Source organism: Furipterus horrens, unplaced genomic scaffold (assembly GCF_987537825.1).
Source record: "Furipterus horrens unplaced genomic scaffold, mFurHor1.1.pri manual_scaffold_1, whole genome shotgun sequence".
Lineage (NCBI taxonomy): Eukaryota > Metazoa > Chordata > Mammalia > Chiroptera > Furipteridae > Furipterus > Furipterus horrens.
Window position 1 is genome coordinate 173,091,837 of NW_028327171.1, and position 19,034 is coordinate 173,110,870.

General features: G+C 34.2%; 1 protein-coding gene across 2 annotated transcripts in view; it reads right to left on the reverse strand.

Annotated features, from left to right (window-relative positions):
• SESTD1 (SEC14 and spectrin domain containing 1) overlaps positions 1-19,034 on the reverse strand; it is a 99,953-nt gene that overhangs the window by 4,109 nt on the left and 76,810 nt on the right. For both annotated transcript variants that reach the window (XM_090268127.1, XM_090268123.1), the window contains exons 10-16: positions 13,683-13,805; positions 8,543-8,737; positions 7,911-8,025; positions 6,353-6,512; positions 2,546-2,627; positions 1,708-1,830; positions 770-961 (exon numbers count right to left, since the gene is read on the reverse strand). In XM_090268127.1, coding sequence (XP_090124253.1) covers positions 770-961; positions 1,708-1,830; positions 2,546-2,627; positions 6,353-6,512; positions 7,911-8,025; positions 8,543-8,737; positions 13,683-13,805 — 990 coding nt within the window. The remainder of the gene's footprint in view (positions 1-769; positions 962-1,707; positions 1,831-2,545; positions 2,628-6,352; positions 6,513-7,910; positions 8,026-8,542; positions 8,738-13,682; positions 13,806-19,034) is intronic.

Sequence of the window (19,034 nt, forward strand, 5' to 3'; positions counted from 1 at the left end):
CCTGGTAACATCCTTTCTGTTCTACAGATGAGACTATCACATTTACAACCTACGTTTCTCATATCTTAAATTGTACTAAATATCTCTCATATATAAACTTTCATTTTAAGAGAGCAAAACAAAGTTAACTACATAAAAATCTCCTCTTTTGAATAGAAAGGTAAAGCTCAGGTGCTATAAATTTTCACCGTGCTGAGTTAAAAAAAAAATTGCCCAGGAACACTGCACATTCATTTCTGGTTTCTGGAACTAAATAATTCATTAAATAATATATTTCAGAATTACCTTTTAAAAGATAACACATGAAAAAAGGTTTTAATTTTTATCCTACCCTCATTTAAGTTGGACAGACTCTACTTTAAACATTAAAAAATTTAAAGTGTCCTTTTAAATAATTTATGACAATTTATAGCAATTATCAAAGCAAAGTTTCCTTTCCTGGCATAATGAATGCTATGGGAGCCATGACATCCTAAAGAATGAACAGCACATTCTGACATCAGATCTGGTGAGAGGAGAAGCACTACAGACAGAGGACTACTGAATGGTTGTGAATTTCTCCAACCATGGTACGCCACACCACTGGTATCAATTACTAAGAGGATTTGATTTGAACTCTCTCTGACAATATATCTAAACACACTTTAAACAATGGAATTAATATAATTTTTTTAAAGAAACAGACTAATTACATAACTATATTATTAAAATTAACACATTTTAAACACACAATAAATGGTGTTGTGAGCACATTTTTTATAAAGCAAACCTTTTCGGCAGTTGAGTGAAAAGCAACAGCCATTTCCAGCCTATGTACTCTCTCTTCAGATGCTATTGTAAATTGTTTCCATACTCTGTTCAGTCGAGGAAGTGTGTCCCCAGATGATCGAGAAGTGCAGCGGAGAGATTGGCACAACACAACTGTGGCCTGTAGCAACTGTCTTCCATAGTCATAAGTGCTCTAAAAAAAAAAAAGTAAATAAGAAATTATAACAAAAGAATTCTGAAAAGAGGGATGGGAGAGTGTGCTAGAGGACTCTGGTTGTAATGAAGTGACACTCCTGGAAATCAATACTGAATGACTCCACTGGCACTTACTACTGCAATTTTTCACCATGCACAAATAATAAAGGGGAAGCAATACTTTTAGTTAGTTTCCAGTAAGTTTCTTATCCTGTTTTCCCCATCCCAGACTGCTCAATTCCATGAGCCAAACAGAATGTTTGCTCAGTCATTAATTGAGACAAGTGAGTGAAAACAGGCACTTTATATTCTATATAGGAAACCACAACTGTTACACTGCAAACTCAATTATTAGGGAAATTAATTAAGATACTTGCCATTACAACAACAACAACAAAATCTGTGTTGTTATGCTAAGGCTGATCAGATGCAGAAACTGGGATTTCTGATTTACTGATATTAACATATATTTTATGTTAACTTTCATGAACGGTTAGACTGCCTAAAAAAAAAAAAAAGCATAAACTACAGGGAGCATACAGAACCTGTATTCAGGGAAAATAAACGCTCTCAAGTTTATGCAGGCTAGTTTTGATGCACCAGCTGACAGTTTCATAGTTCTGTGATATTTCTGGAATGACATAACTAACCTTCTTGGACTTGGAGGGTTAAGTTACATTATAATCATACAGAAAGCTATTCAAACACTGAGCTTGTAGAAAAGGAAGAGAATCAGTTCTGCACCTGTGCAACATCAACAAATTTTCTATGCTTTTCCAGTAAAACTTTTGTTTCCTGAGCGTCATCACCCAATCTGATGTGGGTCTTAAGCAGAGCATCCAGAAGTTCACTTAGCCATTCTACTGCCTAAATGAAAAGAAACAACAGTAAAGCTGGATTCGTAAGTCTTCACTTATTATATAAAAATATTTATTTATAAAAAGAGTATATCATGTGATTAATCTATTAGTTGGAACTTAAGTTCCTAATAGCTTATCTCAGTCTGACAAGCTATATGAATTAAAGACCTTGCCTCCTAATCAACATTTTAAAAAATCTAAAGGTAAGACCTATTAAAGAGAAGCACTTCTAAAATTATCATCATGATTCACATTAACAGATCATGTGCTTATATAATATAGATCTTATTGGAATCTCATTACAGATTTATGTTACCATTTGAAGTCATAAATTTCCAGTATGTCAAGCTGAAATGATGTTCTCTGATGCTAACTACAAAAAGACAGTGAATTGTTTACCTAGTTGAAAGCACCCTTGAGGGTTAAAAAGCAATGTGCTATCTAGCCCTTATCCTGGGATATAACTGATAGCAAGTCAACAAAAATAAACAGTAAATAACCCCAATATCTAGCTCAAGAGAGGATTTCATGACAAAAATAAATCAAATGAGACCACTAAGATAACTGGGAATACAAAACTTTAGTATAATTTCAACAGTATAAAGTAGAATGTGACTTAATGCTACTTTCTTAGGACCATGAAAAGTATACTTTGTTTATAGTTAAGTGAAATCAATCTTCTAAGAAAAATCAACTACATTATGTGCCAGACTGATCCTTACCTGGGCAGCATCTTCTTCACATTTAAACAACTGCACCATCTGAAGCATCTTTAACCTTCGTACATCTACCATGTCTTCACATCTGTTAAAACCCAAACATAAATTTAGAACAGCATTTCAGTTTTGTAGATAACTACTATAATTTCATTACCTGGCACACCCATTTTATAATATACCAAAATACTTAGTCCAACCCTATACAAACTGTAACTTTTGTATTGATTTATAAGAATTTTAAGGATATCTATATCTGTGTCACATCAAAACTTCAAAATACCCGATGATACTGAATCACAAACTCTCTTGAAAATAACACGGATTCTGCAAAGTACTGAAGCAAAGTGTAAACATTAAGTAGTACACTTAAACTCAAAGATCTCTATGGCCAATTATCATTAAACCAGCTTCAAAGATAAAAATGCAAAGTTTCTCAAATACTAATTTAAAAGATGATGTTCAAGGAAATTAAAAAATGTAACACTTCATTAATTACATTACTCAGAGTAATATCTAATTTTGAATAAAAGAAACACAAAAACTCCACCTATGTCCTTAAGAAGAAAAAAACTCTCTGGGTGTATAGAAATACAATACAGACTATTTTTAAATTTACTATGGTCTCCCTGGAAAATATACAGACTAAACTTTTAAGGTGACTTAACTTAGCTCTGATCCATTCCCTTCATTCCCATGCAATTCTATTACGAGCGTTAGGTGGGAAGTAGAAATCTCACTGCAATCCCAAATACCAATAACAACCAGGAGGCACTGGGCTCCACTATAATTGATGTTCTTAAAGAAGGCTTATTAACAGTACAGATGCCATTGTCACAAGGCTATTTTTTATAAGGATGTCCTCAATAAAATCCCCGAGCATACTGTTAAAATGCAACTTGATTAAAGTAATTCTACAAGGGACTGAAGGGAGGTGATGATAATAATTATAAAATATGAAGGAAAAAACAATGTAAGACACTTTAACGATAAAGATGAGATCATCCATGTATTAAACACATCGTCATGTATTGAGCAATGTGCTTGGAAAAAATAAGACATGGTCTTATGATGGTCCCATTTTGGGAGATGGATGTTTAAATAAACAATGTGATAAATATTAATGTAGAGCTGTGTAAAGGATTTATGGGGTAGGGAGGAACAAGTGACTAACTTGTCTTAGAAATCTAAAAAGGCTCCCAAGGATAAGTATCCCGAAGTCTTGAAGAAAAGAAACCCAATATGCAGAAAGTGAGGAAGAAAACAGTCTGTCATGGATGCATCAAACAGCATGATGCATTCAGGAAAATTTAAAAAATTGTATGGTTTTGGGGAAAGTCAGAGGAAATGAGACTGCAGGATTGGATTATGGTCTCCTATACTATTCAAAGGAGATAGAACTTCATCTGAGAAAATAGGAAGTCACTGACAGAGGTTCTATGCAAAGAAATTGTGTAATTAGATGTGCTCTTGTGTACAACAGGTTAGTGAGGAGTAAGACCAGTGGTAGATAAATAAATATTGAACAAAGAAATGTTCAGGATAACGAAAGAGCAGAACTTTGACTAGTTGTAGGGATGAGGGAGATGAGGATTTTAAGATAAATCTCAAGTTGGGTAGCTGCTGGTAACTTTAACCTAGACAGGAAATTAGAGGACAGCAAGCTTTGGAGGAGAATGATTCAAATCTGGATATTGGCTTGATGAATGTATGGGGCATCCAGGTGGATATACTCAGTAGGCAAGTGGAATTATGGGCCTAAACACAGAAGATGGGTTTGCGTCAGAGCCATAACTACTCAATTATGATCATATTAAAGAAAAGTCTTAAAGAAGTTACTGTCCAGGAAAAACACATAAACTGAGAAGAAAATCTGGTTTCAGAACAAACCCTAGAAGCAGTGACATCAGCTAGAGGATAAAGAAACAGTGAAAACCGAGAAAAAACATAGCGCCAGGAGGAGTGCCATGAGTGTTTCAAAGAAGACATAGTTGTCAGGGAGTTTCAGGAAGAAAAATTCAAGTGTGTCTAAGGTGATTCAGAGTGGTCAAGCAAGGTCAGGTCTAAAAGTACTCCTGGATTTTGAGCAATCAAGCGTTTATTACATGTGGCAATTACAAAGTCAATGGAGACATCAGCAAGAGCAAATTCAGTGAAATATTAAGTAGAAGTCAGACTGAAGAGGGCTGAAAAGTAAATCAAAGGGAGGAAGTAGCATGAGTGTAGATAAGACCTTCAAATGACTTAACCATCAAGAATGAGAGCTCTAGGGCTAGAAAAAAGAAAAAATTGAAGGGGAACATATATACATGTGTGCAACTGTTTAATTAAAAAAAATGATTTAAGCATTTAAATGAGAGACAAGAATCAGACTAGACAATAGGAATTAATAGAGTGAGGAGACATGAGCGTATACAGAAGGACTGACTCAGAGCAGAGCTATATCACCTTTTGTGATGAGAATCAATAATGAAATAGGTACATTTACAGATATGAGGGTAGAAGGAATTTTTGCCTTTTTTCTCTGTGATGTAGGGGGAAAGTTTCTGTAGTTTTGTAAATGACTTAACATTTTCCAAGTGTACAGAAATTTCATACAAGTATACCAGACTGTATATACGTGCATAAATTAATTTAATCCATTACTTCGCAATACACTAGGCCCTCTGTATCTGTGGGTTCCACATCCATGTATTCAAGCAACCGTGGGTTGGAAAAAAGTTATGTAGTTCCTGATGTGTACTTGTAGTAAATATTATAGTGATTCATTAGGAATGAAGAAACTCTTTCATTGCCCTCACTCAGTGGTTTTCATGGAGTGCTCTTAAGTGGAAAAGCATTTATCATTTTTTGACATATTCAGAAAAAAAAGAGAACAAGTGTAAGATGCATAGAGTTTAACAATGAAAATATTCACCAAAAATACTTTATGTTGTTGCTGGTGTGTACTATGTAGTTAGGCCAATGATAGTTGCATCTGTACTAAACATGTACAGACATTTTTTCCTATTATTATTCCCTAAAAATAGAGTATAACAACTATTTACATAGCATTTACATTGTATTAGGTATTGTATTATAATCTGGAGATATTTCAAGTATACAGGAGGATGTGTGTAGGTTATATGCAAATACAATATACCATTTTATATATGGTCTTGAGCGTCTATGAATTTTCCTATGTTCAAGGTCCTAGAATCAATCCCCACTGGATGCAGAGGGACAACCATAGTTTGCAGTTGTCACTGCAGATTGAGTTTTCAAAGAATCCTTTAAATTCCTAGTTATTTATCAAATGAAACTAAACATCATTTTATCCTTACCTATCTTGCCCATAATCTTATTGTAATAAACATTAGGGTCTCTAGCCTAATCCTTCTATAGTGAATATAAGAACAATTGATGTTTGATAATTTGTTAGTAAGAAGTTTAGATGAAGAAACAGATCAATGTGGATGACATATAACAACTAAACCAAACGAAAACTGAAAAGCAAAATTCTCCAGAAAAGGCTTTCTTAAAGGACAGAAGAATCACAGGCTACACCAGAGATAGTAATGCAAAATACTTGAGTGTAATTGAAATTTTTACTATTGAGTAAAAGGGAAGAGGTACCCATTCATTAACTGAGCAAATTGTCAGTGTTTGTTAGTACAATTATACACAGTAATTATTACATTCATCAAAAACTTTACTACATGCTTACTATTAACAGGTAAAAACTTTTAAATAAAAAACAGAAATTATATCACTTTTAATTTTAATTAACATTATGTTGTCTTAGCAAAAATATAATTAACAGTCAAACTTTGCCTTTGTTTCCTAAGTTGCATATCTTCCATCACTCCTTGAATGTGGTCCACATTTTCTTTATTTTCAATGGTTACATCCTTTCCATACGCCCAGGATGCCTGATTAGAGATCTGATCCAGAAGACCTTGGCCTTTTTCACGCAAACCTTGTAATCCTACATCTAAAACAAAAGTTATTAGATTTAATCTCTTAAATAACAGAAGTGTTTTCCCTCCAAGTAAGCCCTCTCAGCAGACACTGTACTTGGATTCCAAGTATAACAGGTTTGTACATTAAACTATCTTGGAATAGAGTCCTCTGAACATTTTGAGCAATAAAACCCCTTTAAATGTGGCTCAAATTGGTGCTCCGCCCCCAACGCCAAATTTTTCTTTAAGAGAATTTCGAAGGGGTAAATTTCCATAGGTAATAATTAGTTGTTAAAACTGGAGAGCAGGAAAAAAAGTGTGAGAATTTCTATTTTAACCTGTGAGAGTTTTCCATTTTTTTCTTTTCTGCTTTTATGCAGTCCACTTTTTAAAAGAACAAGGCAAATATTTGGGTCCAAAAAAGGTATGAGTTGCAAGACTTCAAATCACTCAAGCAACATTAAAGGATGCTGAATATTTTGAGTATAGGCACTAGTTTATATCCAGCGAGAAGCTATGCTTAGAACATGTTAGCACTACTGCAAATTAGAGAGATATACAGGAATTTCTTTTCTTTTTTAAAGGAAAAGCGAGGCTCAAGAAAACTTCTGACTTTTTCAAATAAATTTCATTTGGCATATGAAATACTAAATATGTACAGCATGCATATCACCTGCTAAAATAAAAAAGACTCCAAGCATGTAAAATACTAATACAAACATGATTTTTAAAAACCTTATCAATAATTAATTAATCTAGTCCAATCATGTGTTACCACTTTCTATTAAATCTCTGCCTTAGGTTTCTGCTTCATCTCCTATATTCATTTGCCTTGGCCCTCCTGTCCCACTCAATCCACCATTACTTCCCATTTTTACATCCACTGTCTACCTTTCCAGAGATGACCTAGGCAAAGTCACTGCATTTACCATGCTACTAAATGCTAAAGGCCTTGATGTCAAATGAGAGAACTTAATGAACCTGGACCCTTCTCCCCTTAGAGAGTATGTAATCTTGGCAATATTTCCAATTTGGAGAAACAAATGCACAGAACCAAGCCAACTATTTTTTCACAGGGTTAGGATAGAGCAACAACAAAACCACTGCATAAAACACAGTTTTGGGCATACAATGTTTACCACAGAACACTTCACAGCTAATTACAGTTTATGCATGCACTACAAATAACTGTACATAGTATATGCAAGACATAGCACCTGTAGATATAGCTGGGTAAATAAGAAAGGCTAAAGGTCCAATGGAGGGAGAGTGACTGACCAATTATGCCCTTCAAAAAAACCTTTTTTATACTAATTTTTCCTGTGTTTCCTATAAATAATTATGAGTTAAATGTACATGACTTATCTAACTATGGTTAATATATTTTTTAAAAGAACCCTCATGTTTCAGCATTTTTAAAATCTGCTTACCAACACTTTTCAGCTTCTCTTCAAGCAGTTTTAAAGTTTGCTGAATCGATGCTCCATCAGCTGGTGCTACATCTACGCACAACATCCCTAATAAGCCATCCAACTGCTGAGACAACTAAAGCAGAGGGACACCAAAGAGAACCCTGATGTAATCAGCATCTAAAACATTTAATGATTAATGAGGTTTATAGCTAATGAGGTTATCATAATTATACTTGAAAAAGACTATGCTGTTAAAAGACAAGAACGAATAATTTGAATACATGTTATCTGAAAGACAGAACACACAGATGCATGCACCAGGAGAGCAAGAAATATATTCAGGTCAGCAGAATGTACAAAGGTACTGAAACTTCCATTTCATTCTATGTTATAAAGCATAAACACTGAAAAAAAAATCAAAATAAAAATACTCTTTGGGATACTCTATGTAGACAAAAAAGGTTTAGGTACATGCAGATTGACTTAAAAATTAAAAAACAACAACAAAAAAACTGAATCATTTCCCCTCCAGTACATTATTTTACTGTTCCAGAAAAATAATTAGGAGACATGCAAACCTGCAAAAATTATGTGCAGATAAGTGTTCAGATACTTTCAAGAAAAGAGAAGCAAACAGAGAAGACACTTACATCTTGGGCAACCCCATGAAATTCAAGGGCTGCTTGTAAGAGATTCTGCCTAAATTCTAGCTGACTGGCCTGCCGATAACAAACATCACTAAGTTGCTGCTGCAGGGACTTCAGTTCCACAAGATCTTCCTCATCCCCAGCGTTTAACAGTGCTGCAATTTGCTGATTAAGCTCCACATATACTGCAAACCATTCCTATAATAGAGACAATATAAAGTAAATTAAAGATAAAATTAGTTCCTGAGAACTACATTTCATAATCTCTCCAGATACATTAAGTAACACACAAAAGAATTTTCTTGTGCAAAATTATTTAAATTGAGATGAAAAGTCCCTAACCCCCAAATCCTTCCACTGCAATCTCTGGAACTCACTCCTTCCAAGAACAAAATCTCCTACAGCCTCATCCTGGCCTCTAAACGCTCCCTTGTCTTTCTTGCTTTACGCTGAGCCCGTGCACCCTTAGACAGCAGCTAGCCCTGTGCTGTCTTCGTCTTCACAGCAGGCATGCCCCAAGCCTTCAGAGGAGGGGATGGCTGCCTCAGTCCTTGTAACTATTTTCAGATCATTTCTTCTCCCTCTTCTCTCACTAAACAGCTCATTTGAAGTGCGTTGTCAGGGTCCATGTGCCCAATCTTTCCTGTTGCATGTCCTCATCCAGGGAGGCTAGAAAAGGTCACTGCCCTCCTCTCAGCGTCAGCCTTCTCACCGACTTCCACCATGCAGACATCTACCCACACTGAACTTTCAGTTCCTTGACTCCTTCCCTCATTTCCAGTTACCCTGTCCTCATCTGACCTCAGCTATCCACTCCCATGGACATAAAATCCTGTTGTTATGTAACAGCTCCCCAAATCGCAAAGTTAAGAATCCCCTTCTCTGACCACCAGCTACTGGCTCTCCATTTCACATCCTTTAGTACGCTCACTCTCACAATCTCAAGGGGACTCCCAATCCATTCATCACAGCATCTTTTACAGTCCAGCACTCGGGAGCCCTTTGTCCTCACTTCTATCTTTGCCAGGGGGCTCTCCTTCCTTCCATCAAATTCACCTGTCACATCTCAGAAGCCCTTTCTTTGCCTACTGTCCCTACATGAATAGCTGAATATGGCTACATAACAGTTGTCTTTTAAAAGTTACTACTAGCTCTGACGAGCATGGCTCAGTTAGTTGAACATCATTCTGCAAAGCAAAAGGTCTCTGCCTCGATTCCCAGCTAGGGCTCATGCCTGGGCTATGGACCCAGTCCCAGCTTTAGGCGCATAACTGACTGATGTTTCTCACATTAATGTTTCTTTCCCTTTCTTTCTCCCTCCTTTCCCCCGTCTCTACAAATAAATAAATAAAATCATTTAAAAAAAATTACAACAAAATAGGCCTTTAGTAATCCTATTACAGTTCTTCAATTTACTTTCCCAATTTCATGATTTTTTTTTAACTCCTTGAATCTCCAACTTCCTTTTCACCTCTTTACTCTCAACCAGAAATATAACTTCTTAATTCACTACGAAGCAATCAGATGAAAACTCTCATCTCACCAACAAATCTATGACCTTCCCTGCTTCTGTATCCTTATGCTTTGGGCTTTGGTCTTGCTATTAATTCTCTTCTCTCTCTTTCCTATCAACAAGTTTTCTTTTTCAATTGCATTATTTCCATGAGCATACAAGTAATAAAAGTACCTTATATTAAAAAACAAAATACATACTACTTAAGATATGTGCATTTTACTATATATAAACTAAACCTCCATAAAAAAACAAAACAAAACCCTACAAATGGCCCTTTAAGGAATTCTCTATATTCATTTTATCATTTCCTTATTAGCCTCCTGTCTTCCTATTTTGTTAGTTCCTACTCCTTATTCTCTATATGATAGCCAGTGATCTTTTAAAAAACATTAATCAATTCTCACCTAATAAATTTATTTTTAGCTTCATTTCTTAAATATGTTTTTAGGAAGAATCCAAAACTTACTACTTGACTAAGTGTTTTTAATACAAAGTGGTATGTTAAAAGTTTCTCTAAGTTCTGCTCCTATTAACCAATCAGTACACAAGAAATTTGTCATAATTTCATAAAGCCTGAACAATTCCAATATGTGTTTTAAAGTGTTGACTTTCATTTACAAAGAGGAAAGAAAGCTTTTAATAAAATATTAGAGTATCTTAAACATCATAAGCTAATACACTCATACTGCCTCAATCTATTCTCAAGGTGACAGTGTAGTGCCATCTATTGGTTAAAATGATGCAATTTTCTTTTTTCCAAACCTTTTAGAACGAAAAATTTCAAATCTATTCAAAAATGTAAAGTACAGTTGACCCTTCAACAACACAGGTTTGAACTGAATGGGTCCACTTATACATGGATTTTTTTTTCACTAAATATTGTAAATGTATTTTATTATTTTCTTACTAACTTTTTCTCTAGCTTATTTTACTGTAATTTAGGATTTAATACATATACAAAATGTATTAATTGACTGTTTGTGCATATGTCCTCAAGTATTAAGGGTAGAAGAATGAAAAAATGCTCTATCTTAAGGCAAGTCCATGAAATATAGGTTTTTCTGGTAGGGAAAGAAGGAGGGCGGGAGGGATAGAGATGAGGAGGGGAGAGGGAGAAAGGATTTCATCTGACTGCCAAGAGAGTGATGTTTTAACTTTATAGTCTAGCTGTCCACTGATCAAAAAAAGTGAAATCTCCCAGTTTCTTCATTTATAAAATAAGGTGATTGGTATTTGAATAATTTATAAGATCCTTTTCAATACAAAAGCTCTGAAATTTGTTGATTTACATTAGACGTAAATTTAAGCATTCGGAAAGAGTCATCTATAAGTAATTTGTTTTCTTAAATTGATTTAAAAACCTTATAAATATAATAAAAATATAAAAGCAAGCATACAAAAACAAGCAACAGAGGAATCTATGTATACTACCATTTGTACTTTCATCCTTACTATATGCAATGTAAAAATGTACTTTTCAATACATATTTTTGTGTATAAACTTATACTTCTTTTGTGAACTTCTTTATAATATGTATATGATCCAATTTTGTTAACTTCTTTATAATATAATCTAACTTGTAATTACATTTATTCCTCTTGGCAGCTTTTAAAAATATAAAATATAGATAAATCCTGTCTTTAGGATCCTGATGTGACATGTATTCTTATTTAAAGAACTTCTGGATACTTTCATAACTTCATCCTCTAAATGCAGTTTAGAATGTTCTACAACAAATAATATTTTCAAGAACTAAAAAGGCGGACAAACTACAGAATATAGTTATTCTGTAGTAATATGTTCCAGAACAATCCATAAGGTTCAAATAAATCTCAATCTATGTAAAAAATATCAACAGTATTATTTAAAATGTACCAAGAGAACTAAAATACTATAATCTCAGGAACAGAAATTATAAGTTAAATACAAAGTAGTCAATATTTTTTAAGCATAAAAGAAAAAAAACCACTATTTTGGACCCTGTGAAATGTGGGAAACATGTAGATTTTTCAATTATAGAATTTCATTTTTTAAATCTCTTAAAAGAACTAATTAGGAAAAGTGCAAACACAATATATTTACTATCTTCAACATATAGTAAAGACTAATAAATATATAGCAAATATATAGTAAATATTTAGTAAATACTATCCAAATCTGTGATATCACTTGCTTATGTATTATTCTCTCAACCAGATTATAATTCCTGTAGGGTACAGTATGTATTTTACCTGCCAATACAGCTAATCATTAAAACTGATTTGGGAAATGTTATACAGAAAATAATATAAGGAAATTAAACAGGGTGCTATATATTTAAAAGGAAAATAATTATGTCAGATATTGTTAAAATGCATCTTTAATAAAGAACAAATGATTCTTGGTCAACAATTCAAATTTATTCTCGAAAAATGCATAGTCAATATCCTTTAATTTCATTTAGTTAATATACAATTACTAATACTATCCACATTTTTAATTACCACTTCAACTAGGCAAGTTGAAGGGGAAAGAATTAGAGAAATGTAATGTTCAGATGACTCTTAAATCTTATCTGGGCCCAGAGTTTAACTTTATTGCTGATACATTTTTTAATACTGTTCTCCATTGTTGTGCATTTAGATCCTAAAGGTCAAGATGCCTATTATATTCACCCTTAAACATGCCCCCTCCAATTAATACATAAATCCAATCACAGGGTATTCTGATCAGTTGGAGTTGCATTTGAAGGTAGGCTGACTTCTTTTATTACCTATTTATGAGAAAATGTTTTATTCCTCATATTATGTGTAAGGCTGAATACTAAGTGTGTGTGTGTAAATTATCATTTTTTAAGACAAGTAATCTAAGAGACAGAAATGAATGGATTTGAATTTTATTTTCCCAATTTTCTAGTCAATCTATTTAAAATTACCATAAAAATATGACTTGAGGAGCAATGGAGGTAGGATAATCATTTTCTCAATAATAAAGAGTTAACTATAACACAGCATAAGCTTAGCATGTATCAGTTTCCTCCATGTAACAAAATGTTAAATTATAAACCCTCTTGAACAATTATTATCTATAATCTGCCTACAGAGTAATTAACTTCCCAATTTCATAACTGTAATTTCATATCTCCTTCACAGTTACAAATGCAAACTCTCAAATGCACAAAGTATGAACACATATTTTGCACTCTATGCACTTACTCTCCATCAGTTATGATTAATGCAACAATTCTGGAATTACCTCTCAGGCATTCAATTGTACTATACACTTCCAAAAAGCAGGGACAGGTTCCCTCTGACGACTTAAGAATCACAGTTTTTGTCTCAGGGATTAGAGATGAAAGTTCTATTTTTGTACTATCACTTTTTCTTCTGTCACTATAGTTTTTAAAAATTTACATGAATTTTGTACCTATAAAAATATGTCCTTTAACTGTACTGGAGATAAAATCAAAACCAAACTCCTAATGAATATGGACCTAGGGGTCAAAATGTACTTTATGACCTCTAAACATTAAACATACTGTATGTTTATGTTCTTATGCCAAAGTTTATGGCAAATTAGCAACACACATGCTATTAATTATGCACATTAAGAAGAGCACTGTAACTTGCAGAGGAAGAAAGCCTCACACTGTGCTGGCTCTCAATCTCCTCGTGCTTCTGCTGCAGGGCCTGGGAAGCCCGAATGGAGTCTCCAATCCCCCACTGGGCTCTTAGTTGTTCTGATCCAGGTCCTTCAAGCCAGTTCACAACCTGTAAGTGGAAGTTGAGATGAAATTTTAAAATAAGCAACAGTTTTTCAAGTTTTCATTCTAACTGGTTTTCCCTCCCAAAGGTCTTGGAGTATTTTTCACTTAAATTCTTTCGATTCTATTGCATAGACAGTAAATATTTATTTTAGAACTATGCAGGTATAACATGACAACTTATCCAAAACCTAAATTTGAAAGAATGTATGCTACAGAACCTTAAGCTTTCAGCTATCTGATCATCTGCACCCCCCCAAAAAAGATTAAAAAATGAACTTATGATAAGAAAATAAAATATATATATATAGGATCTGAGTTGGAAGGTACATCAGAAATGACATCAGACAAATTTCTTATCTAACCCTTAAGAAAACTGAGTTTTAGAGAGATTAAGTGACTTGCCTAAGGTAACATAATCCCTTATTGAAAAACCAGGCCTAAAAGCCATGTGTCTAGACTGTCTAATGTTCTTCCCAAGGCACTGATAAAAGTGAATGAATTAACTAATATAAAGTTAGAATACTATTTTTCTTACTTTGAAAATAAAATTTAAAAATAACTGTAGAATTATACTACTGCAATACCCTCTAGGTATCTTCTTAGGATAAACAACACTCAGACCCACAAGATCATTTGAAGTCCCAACAACACCAATCTCCTCAAAAGGATGCAGGGTGGGGACTGTTTGCAGGGCAGCCGCAGTGGGCATTTCTCTTCTGCGAGCCCCTCCCAGAAGCAGTCCACAGTTCAGGCGTAAGGAGAGAAGATCCATATGGAACAGATATGGGATCAAAACCTCATCCCCCACAGCAGTCATGCCTGTTATAAAAGTCAGTGAACTCAAACCTGCCCAAAGTTAAGCCTTCCATCAAGTATTAATAGTTTTCCCAATCCAGATCCAAAATATTTTTTACTATAAACAATGTTGTCTAGTAACAAAATTGACATTCTAATTTTTTATCGTGTTTTCAGGAGAACTGAGCTTGATAATTAAGCAAAGATCAAATTTCCATTAAGAAAAAAGGGTTTTATCAACTCTTTACCCACAAACATAATATTCTCTGAATCCACACAGATACAATGAAGTAATTTTAACAGAAAAAATAATTTTACTAAGATTCACCTGTTACTAAATTAGAATAAGGAATTCAACAATTGATGTATGGTTATGCTCCCAAGAAGTGATTAAGGGTATCTCTGAAGCATTGTATTTTATAACCAGGTATAAATAGGCTTACCTTAGAACTCTGTAACAGGATATCACAGATCCCTGGTGCATTTCTGTTACTACCAGGTTAAAGTACATTCATTTTAAAATCTAACAGCTCGTGTAATTTTTTAATAATTATATAAAAGTGACAACTATAGAAAAAAACATATATATTTCCTTTCATCAACTTTTTAAATGCATACTGTTTTCATATGTTGCTCCAGATTTAAATGCCACAGCCAATTCTCACAGAGAGTACAAGTAATTTCTAGCCTGTGTTTTTCACTTAACATTAAACTATACTGATTTTCCATGTGGCTACAGTTATAATTTTCAATGCTTACAAATCTTTCTTAAGAAGGCTGAATTTGCCTGCTTCTCTGCCTGTTTTTCTCCCTCCCTCCCTCCTTTCTCCTTCCCATCTGTCCAACCAAGCAACCCATTCACCTTTATTAAGAGCTAAGTAATATAATTCCTCAAATAACTACTATACCTGATTTCAAGACTCTAATTCTCAATTGTTGAGTTAGTAGAATGTTCTCAATTTCCGCCAATTCTAAGTAATTTCATGGAATTATATATGTATATATGTAATATATATGTATATTACATATATGTATATATGTAATATATAATGTATACATTACATATATACATAACATTTTTATATTTAGCATTATATATAGCACTTTAGTTATATATAGCATTTTTTCTAATTCTGCACTGTTCTCATTTATTACTATGTAATATAAATGTGAATACACAATTAGATATAAATGGCTTTAATTACTTTCAACAATTAATATAATCATTTCACTAGAAATATGTCTAAAGTTTAAAAATAAGGGTAGAATGAGAGCAACTCAAAAATATTTAGCAATGTATTATTTTTTTAAATTGAAGACATTAGTTAAACATTTAAACTTTGTTTTTTGAATATGCTAGAAACAAAAGCAGGTTACCATGAATCATGATAACTGGGGAAAGAAAATTCACTGACATATAATTTTCAAAGAGCCATAAATAAAGCAAAGGCATCTCCATATAAAAAACCCAGTTACATAGTCAAGTGCACATATAGTCTTAATGTATGCTAAAAGTAGCTTCCCTTAGGGTACAGCATCAGTAAATGTACGACTATTTCTAATAATAATTATGCAAATTGAAGTTGATGCCCCAGTAAACACAATTATTTAAAAGTATTAATAAAATAGTTTACCAAACCAGGTTATAAAATTTAATTTCAATCAGGACATCTTGCTTCAGTCAATATTAATATTAATTTACTGCCAAAGCAGTTCCATGCCCAATCTGTATAAGTGTGACCTCTCAAATGGTTAGAGTTATATGCGAAGTATAACCTTGAAGATGTGTTCTTAAAATCTACCATGACAAATATCTGCAGGGGCCAAAAATGTATGTGATTATTCACCATTCTTTCATGACCAGGTAGTTTCTAAAGAATGCATGAGAGAGTATTTGGAAATATAGAGGTCACATCAGGCAGAAGGGCATGTCAAAGAAATGTCAAACATCCTACCTGGAGAAGGAATATGAGGAAATGGGCACATAGCCTCCAGCTGTATACTTATGCAACTCAGAGTGTATCCTATTTTGCCTGTATTTCCTTTCTACAAACAAGAAAAAGCCCATGACTGATTCCAGAAATAACATTTGCAATGACAGTGGTTAATTACTGCCACAATAAATAACAAGAATCATGAGAGAGTCTTTCAGTGAAGTGGCATTATCTCCCATCCAGAGGTATGTGAAGTCTAATTTTTAAATGTAGCAGCAGCAGCAGTCCTGGCCATGTAGCTCAGCTGGTTGGAGGGATGTTCCAACATGCCAAGGTTGTGGGTTCGATCCCCAGTCAGGGCACATTCAAGAATTAACCAATGAATGCATAAATAAGTGAAACAACAAATCAATATTTCTCTCCTGCCCCCTTCCTCTCTCTGTCTCTAAAATCAATAAATTAAATGAATGAATGAATGAATGAATAAATGTAGCAGCAGCAGCATGGAGAACATCTGCATACCACATGAAGTCTGATGCTACCAATTTGAAGTGTGGGAAATAAATGACTGATAACTACAATGGATATTACTTATCATATAGTTTACTTATTAGAGCTACTGATTTCTCTTTCATGTTTTCAAGGATAAGTCATTAAAAAAAAGAAATTTGGAGAAATTAAATTTTCACTAATTTAACATAAGCAGAAACAGTCAACTTTATGATTATCTTTATATAACCAAAATTTTTGTTCCATTTTCCTCAGATCTGCAAGACTGAAAGACATTAGCGTTTATGCTCTGCATGTGCTAATATGATCAATATATGTTACTACAGAGCTAAATTTAGATAATCATTTTGGCAAGGGAAACAGTTCTTTCCCTAAAACGTGACCTGTGAAAAACGAGTGCAGACCATCAGAGGATAAATATTAATGTTCCAATCAACTCACATGCAATCCTCATAAAGAAAACTGAATTGTAATGAAGTTTGTTTTTAATGATAATCTTGTTACCATCATCACCACCATTATAACTATTATCATCATCTCCCTCCTCTAGTTTATTTCTTCTTTATCCACTTGAACTGGTCTATTATTTCAATAACACATTTGGCAATACGTTAACTCCTTTGCCCCTCTGTCTTTTTATCATACCCGCTGATCCCAGGTAGCAAAGCACAAATGCGGGATGAATTTCATCTCTCTGCTGCGCCTCCACAGCCAGCCACAAATTGGGAGGGTCATACAACAGGCCAGAAAGGGTCCACCAAAAATTCAATATCATCCTATCTAAAACTACAACTATATTTCTGTGGTAATTTCACTCTTCCAACCCCCACAAAGAAAATTCTGAATCATCTCCACCCCATTTAAACCTCTACTCCTCTTCAACGCCACCGTACTACCTTGCCTCTAAACCTACACCACCAAGGAGATGACTTTTGTTTTTTATTTTACAAAAAGAAAAAAGAACACATCACATAGGAACTCCGTCTTCCTAATGCCTGATTTATGCATGGAAGCACCTCTGGATTCACCCAACCCACCCTTCCTTCTGTTACAAAAGGGGAGTTCTCTCTTTCATTCTGAAGCTAATTTCTTCAACTGTGCTTCGGAGTCTATTCACTTCCACCTTGTCAGAAATTTGATAGTATGAATTATTCCTTCTCTTTTGTAATATTGAACCCCTCCCTCCAAAGAGATTCATCTCACTAAGCTTTAAAGCTCTTACAGTTTTCCTTATTATTATTATTTTTAAAAATACTACACTTGACATCTATTGTGGGCTGAATTGTGCTCCCCCAACCCTAAATCTATATGTTGAAGTTCTAATTCAGTACTTCCGAATGTAACCATATTTATTTAAAGGCAGGGTCTTTAAAGAGGCAATTCAATTAAAATGAGGTTATTAGGGTGACCTTATTCTAATGACCAGTGTCCTTAAAAGGAAAGTCAATTTGAATACAGGTAGGGAGGGAAAATGATGGGAAGACACAGGAAGAAGATGAGCACACACAAGACAAAATCCTTCCCTCACTGTCTTCAGAGGGAATCAACCCTGCCAACACCTGGATCTTAGATGTTTAGCTTCCAGACTGTGAGAAAATATTTCTGTTGTCTAAGCCCCTAGTCTGCAGCACTTCATTACAGCAGCCCTAGCAAACTAATACAACCCTCTCCTACCACTTCTAGGCACTGGTCAATCAGCTCTTCTTTCCTTCAAAAACAAAATTTTCAGAGTCACATGTACTCAGTGTCTCCTTCATCACACCTTGCTCATTCCTGAATTCACACCAATGTGTTTCTGGCCCTGCCACTCATGTTCTGGGTTCACCAATGACCTCAATCTTGTATATTCTAATGGGCATGTTGAGTCTTGCTCTGATTCAGTCTTTCAGCAGCATTTGAGACAAAGTTCTCAACTCCTTCCTTGAAATGCTTTCTTCCTTTGGCTTCTTGGACACAGAACTCTGCACTTTTATCCTTCACCTTTGGACAGTCCT